At 46.8% G+C, this 18,161-nt stretch overlaps 1 protein-coding gene across 1 annotated transcript in view; it reads left to right on the forward strand.

Annotated features, from left to right (window-relative positions):
- prkx (protein kinase X-linked) overlaps window positions 1-17,618 on the forward strand; it is a 51,727-nt gene extending 34,109 nt beyond the window's left edge. Inside the window, exons 5-9 of the mRNA XM_035394353.1 lie at window positions 5,808-5,903; window positions 9,727-9,784; window positions 14,046-14,123; window positions 15,396-15,546; window positions 16,149-17,618. Coding sequence (XP_035250244.1) covers window positions 5,808-5,903; window positions 9,727-9,784; window positions 14,046-14,123; window positions 15,396-15,521 — 358 coding nt within the window. The 3' untranslated portion in view covers window positions 15,522-15,546; window positions 16,149-17,618. The remainder of the gene's footprint in view (window positions 1-5,807; window positions 5,904-9,726; window positions 9,785-14,045; window positions 14,124-15,395; window positions 15,547-16,148) is intronic.
- The last annotated feature ends 543 nt before the right edge of the window (window positions 17,619-18,161 follow it).

The following is an 18,161-nucleotide window of genomic DNA, read 5'->3' on the forward strand; positions in this document are numbered from 1 at the left end:
ACCAACGTGCCTGTATAAGAGCGCAAATCACTGAAAAGTGCCATGTGATGGGCAGTACAGAGCGGACAGCTTCAAATGTGTTGAGAGGATAGTGCGGTTGCTACACGGCTCTACGCTCACAGTCACTGTCGAGTGTTCGTGTCTTACGTGATTTTTCATCGCTCCAGTGTTGTTGGGAGTATGTGAGCTCAGTGTCGCAAAGTTTACTTTTGACTTTAAAAAAAAAAAAATGAAATCTGCTGAAATTGAGACCAAATGTCTTTCTCACTTTTCTCCCCCATTCTTTGCGAAGCATTTTGAGGAATGCCAGTTGATTTTCGCCACGCGTGAAAGCATACGCCGACGTTATCACTTCAGAGCTGATCAAGGAATAGATTTCCCAATTGTCAAAACCGACACCGGCTCGGCACTAATACTTTCAGACACAAACCTATGACAATCACGAGAACAGGACACTTTAAAAAATGGTTATGAATTATTTTAATAATGTTGGCACTTATAAAAAAGTTTTTTAATCATTTAGAGATTTTCCTAATTGTTTAGCATTTGTTTTAATATTCATCCTTTAAGCATTTAGAAGTCGCACACCTAAACATTTAAGGCATGTGTGTGTGTGTATGTGTGCGGCACATCCTTGCATGCGTGTTTGGTTTCAAGGTGATTGTTGTAATCTGTCCAAAACAATCAAATGCAGTGAATGCTGAATACTGTACTTGGACACAATAGCAGGCACTGTGGTGGGCACACATTAGAATGAGCAGCAGTGAGGTCAGAGAGGGGTCAGGGGGAGAGGTGCAGCTGTTCCTGATCACCACTAGGGAGCAGTAGAGGTTCCAATAATTGCGACCCACCAGTGGTTTGAGGAGTCTAAGTCTACAGCAGGGCAGTTTTGTGGTACCGCAAATCAGGCCTGAGTTAGTGCGCCATTCCCCGTGCTGTGTGTCCCACATTCGCTAAACGGCCGCGAGCGTGCTAGCGCTGCCCAGCGCGTGACGGATACCGCCATTACCAGGCCGTTAGAGGTGTACCCGCACCTTCCGCGCGCTCCAGGTGTGGGTCTACTCGCAGCACCGCTCTCTGTGATTGTGAAAAGAATTGTAGCGTTATTGTATTTCCCTATAATTGTTAGAAGCGGCTATACTCCGGATAAATTCAGTCCAAAGTAAAGTTTGGGCGTATAATAAATGATCTTTATTTTCTCCAAATGGACGCGGGGTGCTCAGATGAAGCCGTTTGTCGGGACGCGGGCAGTAATTGCTTTGGGAAAGGAGTGCTTGCTCAGGGAAACTCTGTGTGTTGGGCTCACTCTGCTCCTCTAAAGACAGAGTCACGTTTAGCCTTCCCCTGCGGGCTCTGACAGACAGCAGCCTTACACAAGCCCGGCAGTTAAACACCTTGTACAGTCACAATCACATTTTTAATACTCGTGTACTATCCATAAAGAATCATTGAAAATAGATGTCATGATATGAAGCCTATTGCATTCACTTGAAATCCCCGAAGGTGTTATTTTCAATCATTGCAGCAGAAATAAGCAGTTTTTATGCTGCTCACTACACAAGAAGGATTTGATATTGTTCTTGTTCTTTGTGAGTAACATGGCATTTACATTTTAATCTGTGAAAGGTGTGTTCAATCAAGCAACACCTTGAACTAAATATCCATGCAGAACTAACATACTGAGTGAAATATCCAGTTCTTACATTTTGGCGTGACATATATTTTAAATCGAAAGGAAATTTAAAAGCTATCATAAATTTTAAAACTGTATACATCGTTATCTTTTGGTTTACAATCATTTAAAAAAAAGAATGAGCACATTCTTTAAGACATAAATGGCTGAACATATTACAGCAAAGGTAGGCTACCCCTGTGCTGCCATCCACTCTTTGAACTGGCAAGCCCAGGGCTCTGAAACCATTGCAGGTTTGCCTTTTGATTAAAACGTGCCCCAAGGTTGTATGTTCTGGAAGGCGTAAAAGTCTGGCCAGCAGGGGCAGTGTTGAGCAGCGGTGAGATTGATTGTCAGAGCCTGGAATGTAGAAGTCCAGCTGTGTAGTTAATATGCTGGCGCAGTTAATCAGCTTTTAATTAGCAGTGCTGCACTTTAACCACCCGTGCAGTCTGAAGCGCTTGTGTGTCTGTGCGGTAGCAGTGAAGGGGTAATTGAGGCTGTGGAGGAAAATTCGCAAACTGCTCTGCTTTCCTACCTGCGGCTAAACGCCGGAACGCATCCATCATGGTTTTTTTTTTCATTCTGGAGAGATCTGAGCCACAGGCTCTGAGGTATTTTAACCAGGAAGTACAGTGTGTCTATATACCCATCTGTTACCTTTGACTTGTCCAGCAGAGTGGTTGTCCTTCTGAGAAAGTTGATGGCTTACAGATTGTCTAAATATTTTTAGTCGATATCTCTCAGAGCGACGACATGTTCAGTGTCACTGCCTCTGTACCAGCCAAGAACGCTTTTGTGAAGCATGTTATTTTGGCAGCATTTAGCCTTCCTTCCTCTCTGTGCAGGTTGGATTTGAGCTCTGGTAGCTAGCTGATGGGCTAAAGACTAGCTGTACAGATTCTGTCAGCAGCGTGACACTGTTGGCGTAGTGACAGGGGCAGTTGCAGTCCGGCACCTTGACTTTGAATGCAGCAGCAGTGTCAACCCCGTCCTCGGGATTTGAAGTCATTACCCATGAGGTCTGGCCCTCTGCCCCCCTTCCCCACGGCAGCACACTGATGACCTGTGTCCCAGCGGGATGGCTGGGACTGGGGTCACGTCCCCTTTCCTACCCTGCTTCTGTGTGTACCTTTCACAGGGCCTGAGGGTCCCCCTGACCCCTCTCCGCCCGAACGCGGGCCATGAGTGCAGGCGGGGGTTGGGAGGTGGGGGTGGGGGGTGTTATGGTTGGCCTGCCCTTCCGCTCGGCAAACGCTGAAGCGGGAAGGAAGCTCGGCTTTCCACGGTTTGCTCTGCGGCGCAAGCAAATAGGACGTCCCGTCTGGGAAGGGGGCCGCTTCTGCACCCCTGTGAGAACTATGAACCCCGAGGACGCGCTCGTGTGAAAGTACACCTCGGCTTGTTTGAGGCGCCCAACGAAAAGCCTCCTTCGAAAGATTTCGCTGTTCGCCGTTTGGCTTTGTTCCTCCGCCGCTTATCTCCTGTTTCCTCGTCTGGCACGGCCTGGTCATCCTCGTGAGTGAGTGACACCGCGCGGCGCGATGGGGGCTGGCTGGCTGGTTGTCGGCGCGAGGCCAGATACAGCGGCTCGTCCCCCTTTAGCCCCAGATAAGGATATTTACAGCATCCTGCCGCCTCAGATGCACTCCTGTAAATCTGGAGTCCTTTGAAGTGTCAACCCCCAAAGTGACTGTCCTCCGTTCCTGTGGTCTCAACCAGCGAGGGAAGTGCTCAGGAGCCAAAGCAAATGTTCCTTTGAGTCTGGACATCCTTTGCAGCTTTATGATTGCATGCTGGTTTAGCCAAAGGTCTCGTGCTTTCCTTTGGGGGAAAAAAAAATGTAACCAGGGCTTCCGAAAAAGACCTCTCCTTAGGTCTGTGAAGCAACACGAATCCTCAGCGATGGTCGCGAACCCACCCGAGTTACGCAACGGGCTCCACACGAGGTTACCAGCAAGACCCGAAAGAGCCCGGGTTCAGAGGACTGCTGGGCATTGCCGGAATGCTCCACCTGCCCGTGACCCTGCAACCTACGAGCTGCAGCCCGGGTTCAGCTCCTTTAGCTAATGTATGGAGCCAAGTGAAAATTTTATGAACTCGGCTGCATATTTTATTGTGAAAGGTAAGACGTTCCTCCTCGATGCTTTAAGCACTGGTTACCACTCGCCGTTTCCTTTGACTGAAGTTAGCGACTGTGACAGAGATTGGCTTCAGCTTTTCGGGAGCCTTTGATCCCACGAGCCCGTTTTGTTCCCAATGGTAGAGACCCCGGGCAGGCAGCTGTTATTTCCCTGTCTCCTGGCTCCTCTGAGTGGAATCTTGGCCGTGCCTCAGGCGTTACATAAACCCTGAGCCACAGCTGCGTAATGCCAGAGCGCCATTACCCCATCTGTTACGAGTCGCCGCACGGCCGCCCATTAGCAGTTACCAGGGCAACCTCGCCTCTGCACACGCTGTCTTCATCCAGCAGGCGAGAGCAGCGGTGCCCGGACTAAGCAGCCGGGTAGGGTGGCGGCAGTGTAGTATTATGGGTAAGGAGCTGGTCTTGTAACCTAAAGGTCACAGGTTCAATTCCCTGGTTGAACACTACCATTGTACCCTTGAGCAAGGTACTTAACCTGCATTGCTTCAGTATGCAGCTGTGTAAATGGATGCAGTGTAAATGCTATGTAAAAAATGTGTGTAAGTTGCTCTGGATACGAGCATCTGCTAAACGCCTGTAGTATAATTTAATGGCCACACTCGTTTCTGGCCCGGCACTTACAGCAGGAGTACCGATATCCACGCTTTCCCCACTTTAAATCACGTTGCCCCTCTGCTCTTTCTATAGTGACCTCCCAACATAGAATGAACGGGAATGAAGGGGATTCCTTTGAGGGATCCTTGCTTTTTCAAGTTCACAAGTTAGCCTGTCCTGCTTTTCCCACTGCAACACTTACCTCTAATGCGTTCAGCTCGTGACACTAATCGCACATTGGCCTTTTGTCGATTATTTATATTTTCTGTTCAGTGCTGCTCTAAAACTTGTAATGAGATTTCCACACACCTTTGGAACGTTGAGCGCTGGCAACGTTCCCAACACGGCCGGAGAATGTCGTGACATTTTGACAATTTTCTGTAAGTTTTCCAGTCCGCCAGTTTCAACATGCAAAATCATCAAGGAAAAAAGTACAGTGTATGGAATGTCTGCTTTGGTCACTTATTTATATCGCTTCAACACACGAAACTCCCAAGAAATGTGTGTTTTTTTGTTTTGTAGATTTTTTTGTTTGTTGCCAAGAGAAATACGTAGTTTTGCAGAGTTCTCATCTGTCCAAAGATGAGATTATTTCTCAACACCACGTTTTAGCTTGGAGAGACTAAGAACATCCAGAAAACCCATTTCCTTTTTCCAAGTTTCACATTGGCTTGTTCCGCAGGCAAATCTCTGACAATTATTTTAAATTATGCCTTAAAAAAAAAAAAAAGAAAAAAGCTGGATTGAGGTACGTCCAGCACTTTAAGACCCGAAGGGTTTCTGAGACTTTTGTACTGTATGCGGTCAGACCAGAGGACACCTGGCTTTATCGGCCTGCCGTCCGCAGACTTGCATCACCCCCGCAGTTTGGCGTGTTACGCAACCTGAAGGTAATTGGTTGGCGCTGAGAAATCGCTCGGCGCTAGCGTCCCTGCCTTCAGACAGGGTACAGATGTGTTCTTCTGAGCGAGTTACCGGGAGAAAAGGTGACTGTGCGTGGGGGGTCTGATGGGGGAGTTTGGAATGAGGGCACATGTGTGGGGGGATAGTACCTTGGTGCCTCAGCATCCTGTGCGCTCTTATTTAACGTGCATTACCTTTTCATAAAGCTCTCTCTCCTTCAGGGTTGTTTGAAAGGGGACTTTATTTTAAGCCCTCTTCGCGGATTCCTCTGAAAAGCCGTCGTTTCCAGCTGACGGGGATCCAAATTGCGTTTCGTTAAAGCGTTCAAAAAGCGCTTCATGTGAGAGCCGTCGTCTGAAACTCGATTGTTTTGACTCTTCTCACAGAACCCGACTCGAAATGCGCCAAAGCCTTCATAATCTCTCTCCTCAGACGGAATGATGAATCACTTGCTCTTTTTTTTCATCTTTTCCTTTGTTTTTCTCCTCCCAGGTATCCTCCGTTTTTTGATGACAATCCATTTGGCATCTATCAGAAGATCCTCGCTGGAAAGCTTGACTTCCCTCGCCATCTGGATTTCTATGTCAAGTAAGGAGACCTGGAACGCCTGAGACTAAGGCGGCTTTGTTTTGGGAAAGCGGTTTGTCCAGAACGCGCACCCTGTTAGGGTACAGATTATAGTTACTGTTATTATTATTATATCTGGAGACCTGATTGCATGCTTTATTCAGCAGGTGCCCTGATCTGACTCTGTTGTGATGATTTTTCCATGCGAAGGACCCACGTGATCCGTTGCCTTATCATGACCCCATAGGAACAGAGAGTGTGTGTCTGTGGGCGCTTGGGGCTGACATTCAGAACCTTATGCTACATTCCTGACCCTACGCTATATCACTTTGACTTTGCCGTCAAAGACACCATTGAATTTTTCTGCTTTTGCACATCGTTCATACCGACCCTTTAATATTCACGAAACCTCGAGAATTCGTCCCGTTGTCTATTGATTTTTTTCATATTGATTTACGGCGCCAGGTTCAACGGACAAGCTTTACGGCAGGGCTCGGGGTCGGTTCCACTTCCAGTCAGTACACAAAATTAATTAATTTGATTGTAAAATTACGTTTAACATCCTATTGAGGATTTTTCATTTCATGTAAGGATGTACCAGCTGCCGATGCGCATTGGTCGATATTCACGCTGAAGTGCGGGACTGGTGATCTCTCATTCGGCCAATCCAAACAGCTTCTCTGCGTGTGGGATGTCAAGTGCACTGGCGTGGGCAGGGGGTGCTGGGCTTTGTAGCCTGCTGTAGGCTGATAATGAGTGATCAAATAAATACCGGTCACTGAATCTGGAAATTTTAGTCACACTTAAAACGTAGCTAATTAAATTATGCCTGTGACCCAAACAATTGGTAGCAGACAGCATTGAAATGACTTTTAATCAGTGGTGGCTGGTGAGCTGAAAATAGGCCAGCTGGAAAACTTCCCTTTAAACTCATGATTGGTTTCTATCTGTTTTCATTCATTTCCTTCATTAACAAGTGTGCCAACAATCCAAATAAGCTTTTGGCAGTTAAACACACAGCTTCTTTCTTCACATCATGTCAAGCAGATTAAACGATAAATTAAATTTAGAAAAATCTGTTCTAATCACCAAGCGTACAATTAATGAAGAAAGACAACCCGTGTCTGTTGACTGCCACATTAGCTTTCAGTTAACTTGCAATAATGAGCATCGGGCATGAAATGCGCAAAGCTAGATCGGTCAAGAAACTCTTGCTGCAACCATTGGTCGGCCTCAGCAACTACATGTTCTCAGACTCAACCAATCACATACGCACATCACTAATGGAGTGCCTTTTTAAGCCATCAGTCAGACCTCTCCAGTGCTGCTTTTGCACACTCGCTATTTGAAAAAATTTTATTTTTTGCATGGGAGCATACAAAAATAATATGCAGATATCTAATCATCAGACAATCCTGCTTATTTTATCACAGAAATGAATTTATTTATTCAGTTCATTTTTGTGAACTGACTGAACTGAAAATGTGATTGACAGGCACGCAGGTGACTTTGCTGTGTGCCGTTCTGCCGGTATGGTAGCACACACACACACTCCCTGTTATGGTTCCCTGCGGGACAGGCCAGCCTGCTGCAGCTCTGCTGTTTTACAGGGAGCAGCGTAAGCGTGAGCGCGTTAGGGGGGCGTCCGAGGCACGAGCGGAATGCGCGCAGATTACAGGCCCCGGTCGCCGACGGCAGCGGGAGCGCCCCGGAGGTTAAGACGCCGGCGGCCATGGCGTTTACGAGCCAGACGCGCAGACGTCTCAGACTTCAGAGCCGCCCTCCGGTCCGGGGAGGCGGCGGCGGCGGCGCTGAGGACGGGCAGGCGGGCGCGCTCGTATATTACGGCGGCGAGAGATTACGGCGACCGGGCCCCGGGGCCGAAACGGCCCCCGCGCGCCGCTCCGGGGGAATCCCCGCCGTAAATAACCCCCAGCGCTCTGACAGCCCGAGCGATGGCGGGGATTACACGGCCCGGCCCGCCGGGTGCAACGTTAGATTTTCATGCCAGGTCGTCAGATGGAGACGAGCCAATTCATTTCTCCCTCCGCCTCGTAGGTGTCGGGGCCGTGTGCAGCCTGTGTGCTTTGCAGATGCCTGTACCCGCCCAGATTTACACACAGCGGATCGCAGTCTGTGGATGTTTACTGAAGAAGTTCAGGGTCAGGGTGAGGCTTTTCTCACCGGCGGGACAGCAGTGCTTCGCCCGGCGTACAGACCTGCAGCTGCCGCGGCTATATCGCGCCTCTGATGTCACGTACCGTATGATGTGCCAACAGGCTCAGTGTGCACGGCTCACCCCTGTAGCAGCACTCTGTTTCCTAGCTCTATGTAGAGAGCTAACAGAGAGCCTGTTCCACAGTGCTTATACACGCGGCGCTCGGTAGCGTCCCGTAACCGTACGAGGGCCGCGCCTCGCTCCTGCCGCTACTCGGGTGGCCCGATCGCGGCCCGGCGTCTGCCGCCGGGCGGGTCGCTGCAGGTCCACCACAGTCTCCGTTTCGGTTTAGGTGAGTGGGCCACGGCTTTTCCCTCAGCGCCGACGCAGGGGAAGGAGGGAAAAAGGAGAGAAAGTCATTTGCAGCTCTCCGTTTGCAGGCAGGCCTGGGACGCCTGGGGGGGGGGGGGTGCGAGGCCTAACAGGCAGGAGGGGACACAGCTTCCGGCCCTGCCCTGTACTGACATTCAGAGAGAGGAGCCTTGTGTAAAGCAGCTGGAATATGCTGAAGAGCTGCGCTAGTCTGCCTCTTTAATGCACTAATCTGTGAGAAGTGTATTCCGTGATCTTCATTAAATGCAAAGTCAGCATCGTCGCTGAAATCTCATTTGACTCTGTTGCTTTCAAGGCCACCATAAACCCCTCCCCCATATTAAATGAAACGCTTATAACTGAGGGCAAATGTAGGCTCTGCCATAGCAGTATTACTGAATGCTGACTCTCCAAGTTCAGAGAGCAGAATGTATAGGCTCTCACAGACATCTGGAGAGGGGGCCGCGCTGTGTAAGGAGATTCCTGAAGAAGGCGCCTGATGTCATAACCGCGGAGTAAATATGTACGCCGGCAGCTTTCATATCCTCCCGGCCCCCGGGCCCGTCAGCCCAGCGCGACGACAGCGGTCTGGCGCGGGCTCTCGGGTTCGCCGCTGCGTCTCCGAGGCCCGCGCTCAGCCAGCTCGCTGCGTCACCATGGAGATGAGACACGGCTCACGTCTACAGGGTGCGCCCTGGGACCTCTGCACCTGTGACGGAGGCTCCACCGCCCCGCGGGACGGCTGAGAGTCATCAGCGACGAGCGTCGCACAGCTCCTGCCGCAGAGGATGAGGATGAGGATGATGATGATGATGCTCGTTTGTACTGCGTGTGCTCAAGAAGGAGATATTAATACTTGTGAACTGTTGAGCTGTGTTTGGTGAACTCTGAACAGCACTTCTGGTTTCTCAGTGAAATTACGAGGCCACATAACATGTTGGGGTGGTCTGAAAATGCCATCCGCTGGGATCGCTCTTGCTTTCATAGATAAAACACTTTCAACAATAATAATAATGACACTGGTGATGTATGGGAAATGTTCCGGAAAATGAAATGGCTGTATGAAATGTGCTTTTATAATGGGGCAACCCATATGATGAAGTGTCCTTATGTTCAAGAAAGGACATATTTAACCTGAATAGCCTGGACTGTTGTTATGCATTCATGTCATGTAACCATAGGGTGAAATGGGAACATGAAAAAGGACAGGAACAGGCCGTCTCGGTTTGTTATTGACCCGCGGACTGCAGGGTAAATGCTGAGAAAATAAGAGGCGTTTGGCTGAATGTGAACCCTTCCACTCTGTTTCTCCAGGGACCTCATCAAGAAGTTCCTGGTCATTGACAGGGCACGGAGGCTGGGGAACATGAAGGTGAGCGAAGAAGAGGGAGCGGGCTTTTATTACATTTTCTTGTGTTGTTTTGCATGGACAGCCCCGAAACGGAGAGTCCTTCCTCCCACGGCGCGTTTTGTGTGCTTTTCCTTAACGTTGTTGTCTTGGTCTGCCTCATTCTCTGCGCAAGCACAAAAAGGCTTAATCCATTTCAGTCCTGCCCACGCTCAGAATGTCTGCATTGAAGGTCAGTGCATTAAAAAGACACAAAACTGCTAGTTCTGCAACACCAAACGTGGTGGTGTGTCTGGGTGTACGTGTCCCCAGTAGTTCAGTAAAAAAGCGTGAGACCTGCTGTGTGTCAGTACAAAGCTGTTGTTTTGTGAAGGCTTTATTGAGTTTATGAGTTGAGGCCTGCCTCCGCAGGCCCGGAGGTCTTGTGTTCTCTGCTGCGACCCTTAACGAGCTCCAGAGCGCAGATAACCTTTTACAGAGAAGCATGCGTCCTCTGTGTTTTTACAGAGGGGAGATCACAAAACTCACCGCTGGAGGTGGTTCATGGCTTCTGAGCGGGCTTAAAGCACAGCCACTTCAAAAATATTCTGCCCTTTCTTTTTTTTTTTTCTTTTAACTGAGTGTTACATCCGTAAGCACTTCCCAGAAGCGGCCTCGGGCACAGTGCCCCATTAGAAAGCTGTTTCAGTGACCTTGGGTCAGAGGTCAGAGGTCACAGGATTCTCGTCTGTCACAGGGTAGTGTCTGTAAGGCAACTTGAGGAAAAACACCAGGCTAGCATATAGGAATGTTCTGTGTGTGTTTGTGTAAATTATATAGCAGTCTAATTCTTCCTTATTTGACATTAGCGCCATTTAAAAGTGTGTTTCCCATTCACACGCAATGGTGCAATTCTGCAAAAAAAATGTGCGCTACATTGGTTTTATCTGTTTTATTATGCATACATAATACATTTAAATATTTTATTTTCTTTAAGTTGCGGTGAAAAACATTGCATGAAAGTGTACAGAAGATATTTTATCTGCCAGTTTCCACTTCAAATCCTTTTGATTCAATTCTCTTATTGTGCCTTTGTGGCTCTTGTAAGCTCTATTATTTTGGCTGCTGTACAGAACCTGCCATGTAGCATTTGGTCTTACAAATTGAGTGACAGCCATTCCAAACAGCCCTTGGGTGGTATTAAAAAGAAACAGTACGTCATCTAAGTGGAAATATGCCATTTCCAGACTCGAGGCAGCATTTTTCATGGCTAGTTTTAATGAATATATTGCAGATTACATTGATATTGGTTTACAGTAAATGAATGTGTTGTAGAATTATTATTTTTTTCCTTTTGTGGGGCTTTTTCCCTGGAGAATGTTTTGAATATGAATGCCAGGGTATTTTATGTGCTTGCGCCAGTACTCGTACACCAGTTGTATTCAGTGCGCATTAAATGCTCTTTATCCTTCTAAATGGATTTTTTGCAATGCAGATTATTGGCCAAGTGATTCTGCAGGAAAAAATTGGACATTTATTTGCTTTGAGTGTTTTATATCATTTTGAAATTAACCAGAAATTTTTCATATATAAATGTTTTGTGTAATTACACCCCTTGAGTCAAAACTGTGTGCAGTGTTTCTTGTGCCGTGCTGTTTCTGTGAGGTTTATACAGTTGCAGTGTTATACAGTGCAGTTTTTATAAAGTTTGTGTAGTTGGTGTTAAGTAGTGCAGTTTATGTAAATTTTGTGTTGTTGCAGTGTTATACAGTGCAGTTTATGTAAAATTTGTGTAGTTGCAGTGTTATACAGTGCAGTTTATGTAAAGTTTGTGTAGTTGCAGTGTTATACAGTGCAGTTTGTATAAAGTTTGTGTTGTTGCAGTGTTATACAGTGCAGTTTTTATAAAGTTTGTGTAGTTGCAGTGTTGTACAGCTTCGATAAGGCTACAGAATGCTGAGTCCAGTGATTTCTCCCAACCTTACACCCAGTTCACACCAAAACTGGCAGAGCAGATAATACACAAATGATTAAAAATATCGGAGGGTAAGGATTGTACAGTCCACAGCTAGCTGAGCAGGTCTCCCTGTTTACTCCAGTAGCCGTTAGCACGTTTTAAATCTTGGTAGTTTTCCCTGGAAGCATTCTAAAAATGAAAAATGTTAAATGGAGTGATGAGTTTGGCAACATGTGCCGTTTAGCAGAGATGTGCCAGTGCTCATCTAAAGCAGCGTCCATTCATCCCAACGGCGACGGCGTGTGGGACCGGATCTTCAGATGATGACTTTCGGCATGTAAACCGTACGCTGCCCCTCTTCGGTTCACCCGTCTGGGTTTCCGGCCCGGCCGGAACGCCTCGGTCTGTGATTTTGGGAGGACGCAGTGTTTCAGGAGGCTAGCGGAGCGTGGCGGGCGCTGCGCGGGCTGCTCCGCTCTGGGGCCCGGGGCAGCGGTGCAGAGCCGCGTGTTTAACGCGCATGTCACAGAGCGTGTCACAGAGCGTGTCACCGAGCGTGTCACAGAGCAGTGTGGAGAGCCCGGGAGAGCGAGAGTCTGTTCTGTTTAGAGCAGGGCTGCCCCAGCCCTGTTCCTGGAGATCTGCAGTCCTGTAGGTTTTAATTCCCACCCTAGTTTAACACACCTTATTCTACTTATTAGCAGCTGAATGAGATCTGTAGGTGTTGAATGAGCTGTGCTTTATTAGGGTTGGACTGAAGACCTGCAGGATGGAAGATCTCCAGGAGCAGGATTGGGCAGCCGTGGTATAGAAGGACTCTTTAGTACAGAGAGTCGGCTCTGGACTGCAGTCCCTGGCTGGGACCCTCCTGACAGTGTCAGGCTTCAGGGCATGAGCATTTGTTTTGAATTAGCAGGCACATTAAGAGGCTTTCACAAAGGTGGGCCTACACTCTGGACAGTCCTGTCCCCACGCCAGTTTCGGAACTCGTGCGGCCTTTCAGATCACCCCCACAAGCCTGTTTAGCCTCCCCCATCCTCGTGCGGGGTGTCTCCGCATCCACGCCTAGCGTGTGGGGTTATGGGCGAACATGAAGGGCAGGCCAGAGCCACAGCTGCCACAGCCTGGCAAAAGTCAGTGTACTCTTAATCAGGATTTGCTTGCATCAGGAAGGCGTATTGTTTTCTAAGTAGCCCGGGTCTGACTGGCTGCTTTGTTTCCACATTAATGTGCCTCTGTGTTAAGAGCAGCGAGACCCCTGTGTTTTACCGCTCTCATAACGAGTGTAATTTGTAATCCCAGCGGCGCGGTTTCTCCTTGGTGTCAGCGTGCCAAGGCTCTGCAGCACAGCTAGCGCGGCGCTGGCTAATCAGGGGCCCGGCTCTTTTAATTCAGCATCGCTCATTCGGACAGGCCAGATAGCCCGCAGGCCGCCGCGGCAGGGTGCTGCGCCAAGCTCTGCGGGTCCCCGGCGCGGTCCGGACAAGACTTTCGGAGAGGTGGAAATTTGGGGAGCCCTCGTAGCGTAATTCTTAGGAGCGCTGTGGAGCGAGCAGGACCGCCCCTGCCAGCCAGGCAAACGGGCGGTTTTATTCAGCTCTGCGTCCACTTCCCCTCCAGCAGAGACGGGTACACCTCAGCAGTGCCTGTTCATGCAGAAACAGAACAAAACTGAGTAGATTTCAAATGGTGTGTTGACAGTTCAACCTGTGCTTTAGAATGTAATGGTGGGGCATAGTTTAACCCATGTGTCACTGTGGTTATTTCGCTTGTGTATTACTGTGCAAACTTACTTAAACAATTGGCTCCGCTCTCCGTGGAGATGGTCCTTTATATAGAAGTCTCCTGTTCTAACTGAGAATGCTAAGATTTCAGACCAGCAAGCGCTAAAGCAAAGGGACCACTGGGGGATGATGGCTAGTTCCGATGGTTTGGGTCAGGCCCTTTCCTCTGAGCTTTCCTCAGGAGTCGCATAAGGGGAACAAAGGGTTTGGTCTGAGAGAGGAACAGCGCTTCTTTTGTGAGGCTGCTGGACTGACCTTCAGAGGACAGTCTGCTATCGAAATTGCGGTCATGTCCTCACACCAGGAATCCAGCCAATTCCTGCATTTTTTTTGAGGTAAATGTTACAGCATGAAAAGTTATAAGATAGTGCAAACCGCACTGAAGGTAAAATGTGAAAGGACAAGCTTTGCAGGAGATGGCCTCAAATAGACGGGTGCTGCCGGATGGGAATGGTTGGGCTTTGATGAGGCGTCTGGCACGGACGAGAAGGGCAGCATCAGGAAACGCAATGGCGTCTGAGCGCACGAGCCCAAAGTCACCAGCAGCGACGCCGTTCTCTTTCAGAATGGAGCGGACGACGTGAAAAAGCACCGGTGGTTCAAGACCGTGGACTGGGACGGCGTACCTCTCAGGAAGCTGAAGGTGAGTGGTGCCGTACCGCACACGCCCAGATGCGAATCCGCCCCCCCGGAGCCCTGCGGCTACCCCCCGCGCTCTCGCTGTTAACCGCCGGCCGCCACCTGGCCCCGAGCCGGCGTGTGTTCCCCACCGCCCTTAAAAACAAACGAGCTCTCTGCGTGACCTTCTTTTCTTTCGTTTTATCTGTGCTACTGTTGCTCAACACGGGCTCACAGTATACTGGAAACATGGCCTTGTTACTTTTGGCAGTGCAGAGCCATTAAGCATGTTCTTTTATTCGTGCGCTCGCAGTAGAACAGCTTGATAAGCAAGCGCTCGCGCCTTTTATTTCACCCTTAATGGTACACCTCATTATAATACTTTATACTGTAGTCGGGAATCAAATTTTCTTTTAATCGTCCCCAGTGCCCCCCTTAAACTGTATCAAGTTAATGCTACATTCACAAATTTAAATGAGTACGCGCTCTAGATAAGTACCTCATCCAATTAAAGCTACTGGTGACCGTTAAACAAATTTATATCCGCACATAGTCCTGGGCTGTGGGGTTAAGTCTCAGTTGGGTCATTTGTCCCCTGGGTATTTTTTCTCAGTCACTGCTTTTAATGTGCCTGGTGGAGAAGCCAATCGGGCAAGAGGATTTAGAATAATGCAGCAGTTTTACCAGGCATTGAAAGTTAAATGCAAGTGATCACATGGGTTCGTGTCTAAACGCTGAAGAGTTTTGCAGAGGTAATTTATTAAACTCAATCTGAAGTAGGGGTGTGTTAGTATACTGGTATGAGAGTATACTGTGATTTTGAAATATGAAATATGATCATGACACCAGAAATATCATCAAATATCATGATCCAAATCATGATATTGGATTGTAAGATAATCATACAATCTACATTTTATATTGTCACCCGCCTAGTCTTAGTCAATATGGGGAAAAGATACTGGCAACTTGTAATTGTACATGCATATTTTAATTAATATTGGATTGGACTGCTGGAATGGGGAAGAAACAAATGTAAGGACTGCACCAATGCTAGGTTGACCCAACCTCAACCTAGACCTTTTTAAGTTACATTTTTATTTGTTCTTTGTTTTTTTGTCTGTGATGCTATTTCCCATTGTTGATGGGTAGAATGTGGCAAATTCTGAAGCAGATACAAAATATTTGCCATCGGGGGACAGATTTGAATGTCCCTGCATGGGACAGTGAGATGTTTGATAACTGTGAGTCTCCTCGTTCTTTGTTTTACCTGTCCTCTTTTGGCTGTTACCCCCAGCCTCCCATAGTTCCCAAAGTGTCTCACGAGGGGGACACGTCCAACTTTGACGCTTACCCCGAAGATGACTGGAAGAAGGAGCCGCCTGTGCCCGCTAAGGACTTGGAGATCTTCAAGAATTTCTGAGGAGGCTTGGTTAGCAAAGCCCCTGGTAAGTATGAATCTCTGATTGGCTGGTAAGGGGACAGACCAAATAAAGAGTGTGATAGGTGGAAATTGATTGAAGGCTAGTTTGGCACTGACATCAAGAAGTAAATTTCCATACATTTTCCCACTCTGTGGCTCACTCACACAGCCAGGCTTCATCGCTGGTACAGGACCTCTCACTCTGTAAACTATGTCAAATAATTAGTGCTGGCCTTTTCATGGAGAATCCTTCTCTGAAGTTTCTTGAATTTGCACTGAGATAGCAGTTCTTTAATGTCATCTGTGAAAGTTTTTTTTCCATCCATGAACATGCATTTCAAATGGACTTCTGGTTAGAATCATAGCCCATGCATGTGGTTTTGTCTCCATAGCGAGACTGTGACTGAACATCAGGCCTGATCCAGTAATAATTTTGTGTCCTTGAGTTTTCAAATGTGTTTGATTTAAAACGCTAGACAGATTTGATTTAATACTAGTCACCCCCTGTTGGAGTACATTTGGGTTTGTGCAAGGCGTGTAGTGGAAAAAAGAAATCAAATAAATATTTTATTCTGGTTTTAAAAGGAGCTCTAACTTCTGTTTTTGATTTTGTATCTTTATTTCCAGTCACAGAGCATCCTACGGATGAGCGAGTGAGGAGTTCTCTGCCTGTCTTATACTTCCAAGCCTGTTTTCATTATGCAAGCATCCTCTTCAACGATCCCTCTGGAAAAACTGAAGACCTTTTTGCTTTCAGTGTGTGTGAAAGCACAATAATCAGGTCATTTCTTTATTACCTTGTTGAACAAAAAAAAAAGAGCTTAAATGACTTTTTCTGATAATTTCACACACTGTTGGAAAAAAAAAAAAAAAATTAACATTACCTCTGAGATCGCTTTGAACATTACGACGGTGTGTATATACTGGGGGCGGTGGAGTGGTATGTAGGTACCCAGACGATGGCTTATTAACTGTTCGTACTTGAACTTTTGTAGGAGGGGGAATGTTTACCAGCACAACGAGCCTTTGTGCTTTGCGCTAAATTGAAGGCAGAGCCAACGCGAAAACAGGGTGTCAAATTATTGCCACGCCGGCCGCACGCGTTTACATCACGCACACGTTTAGCCAGCCAGTTTCAGAGATTCACAGCGAAAGGTGGCCTTGCGTCATACGGGAACGTGCGCTAAGAGGACACAAGCAAACGGGGATAATCGAACGGTACACTTGACAATACACAGCTAATAAAGGCTATATATAAGGTGACATGTGGACAGTGATATGAAAGAAAGTAACATTTTCTGGGAGTATGTGATATCCAGTTCTTCCCTTTTTTGTTTATTGTTGTTAATCGACTTGCACTTATCTCCGGTTCAGTGCTGTGTTACTGTATCTGTAACCGTTTAGCTGAATTGTCTCTTTAGGCTTTCGGTTCTTTAGGTTTAATAAGGCTATCATTGGCTAATTGTTGGCAATGAGGTCCAATAAACAGCTAAGCAGGTGTTACTCATTTATGAACAAGGGCCCGCTGCAGGGCAGAGGCCATCAAAGCACCCTTCGCAGGATCAAGGTGAAGATGCATCCGCTGCTCGTATCTCAGTACCCAGTAAGGAGGCTTTAAAGCCTCGTCTTTCAGAGGAGATTCCACATCAGGACAAGCACAATTTCCCTCCCGAACAGGCTGGCTTTATCCTTAGGTCAAATCATTTACGCCACAGATTTTTTTTTTTTTTTTTTTTTAAATATATATTTTTTTTGTTTGTGAAATATTTTGATGAAATTAAGCACATTTATTCTGGTGCTCCCATTTTCTTTTATTCAACCTTGACTATTCTGTAAAGCAAAGTTCTTTTATTTATGTTTAATTTAAAAAAAGAAAAGAAAAAAAATTCTTTGTACTGAATTCTTTGTTGTTATGAACCATGGGGACATTTTTTTGTATCCACTTTTACCAATGCCTTATTTTTAGTTATTTTATTATCGTTTTCATTGTTTTTAATTCTTGTTGAATTATGTTGTGTGAAGCATTCAGTATTGATCACGTATGACTGTTAGGAAAATGGCCTGACAATAGCATTAAAGACATATCCTCTGAAGGCGCGTTTCCATTCCTGGTCTCCTGTTTTTGAGTTGTTGTTCTTGCCACAAAAAGAACAAAATAGAAAATACAGCAGCTTTGTAAAAGCGGGGATCACACTAAAAGGAGTTTCTGCTTATATTCAGCCCTATAAATGGTATTACTTGTAACAGCACATTTGTGCATTTTATTATGTATTACTTAAGGCTTTAGGTTTTCTTGTCCCAGTAGTTGTAAATCATGTTGTATGTTTAATAATTAGCGCTGTGCAGAATTTTAATAATTGATAAAACATGAAATCCATGTTGGGCCTTTATACCCATAGTATTGTATTGACTCACCAATCTTGATTTCCCGATTTACTTCTGTTAATTGCGCAATGCAATATTTTTTTAAAGGCCCTGAGATGCAGCCATCATTTCCTACACAGATGCCTTTCTGTCAAACTGGAGTTTGTGGCCATGTTCACACTCTGTCCTTTTTGTCATAAGAAATTAATCATAACAGAGTGATCTGCCACAGTCCCATGCCCTACACCCTTTTTACACACTTTCAAGTTATGCATA

Source organism: Anguilla anguilla, chromosome 15 (assembly GCF_013347855.1).
Source record: "Anguilla anguilla isolate fAngAng1 chromosome 15, fAngAng1.pri, whole genome shotgun sequence".
Lineage (NCBI taxonomy): Eukaryota > Metazoa > Chordata > Actinopteri > Anguilliformes > Anguillidae > Anguilla > Anguilla anguilla.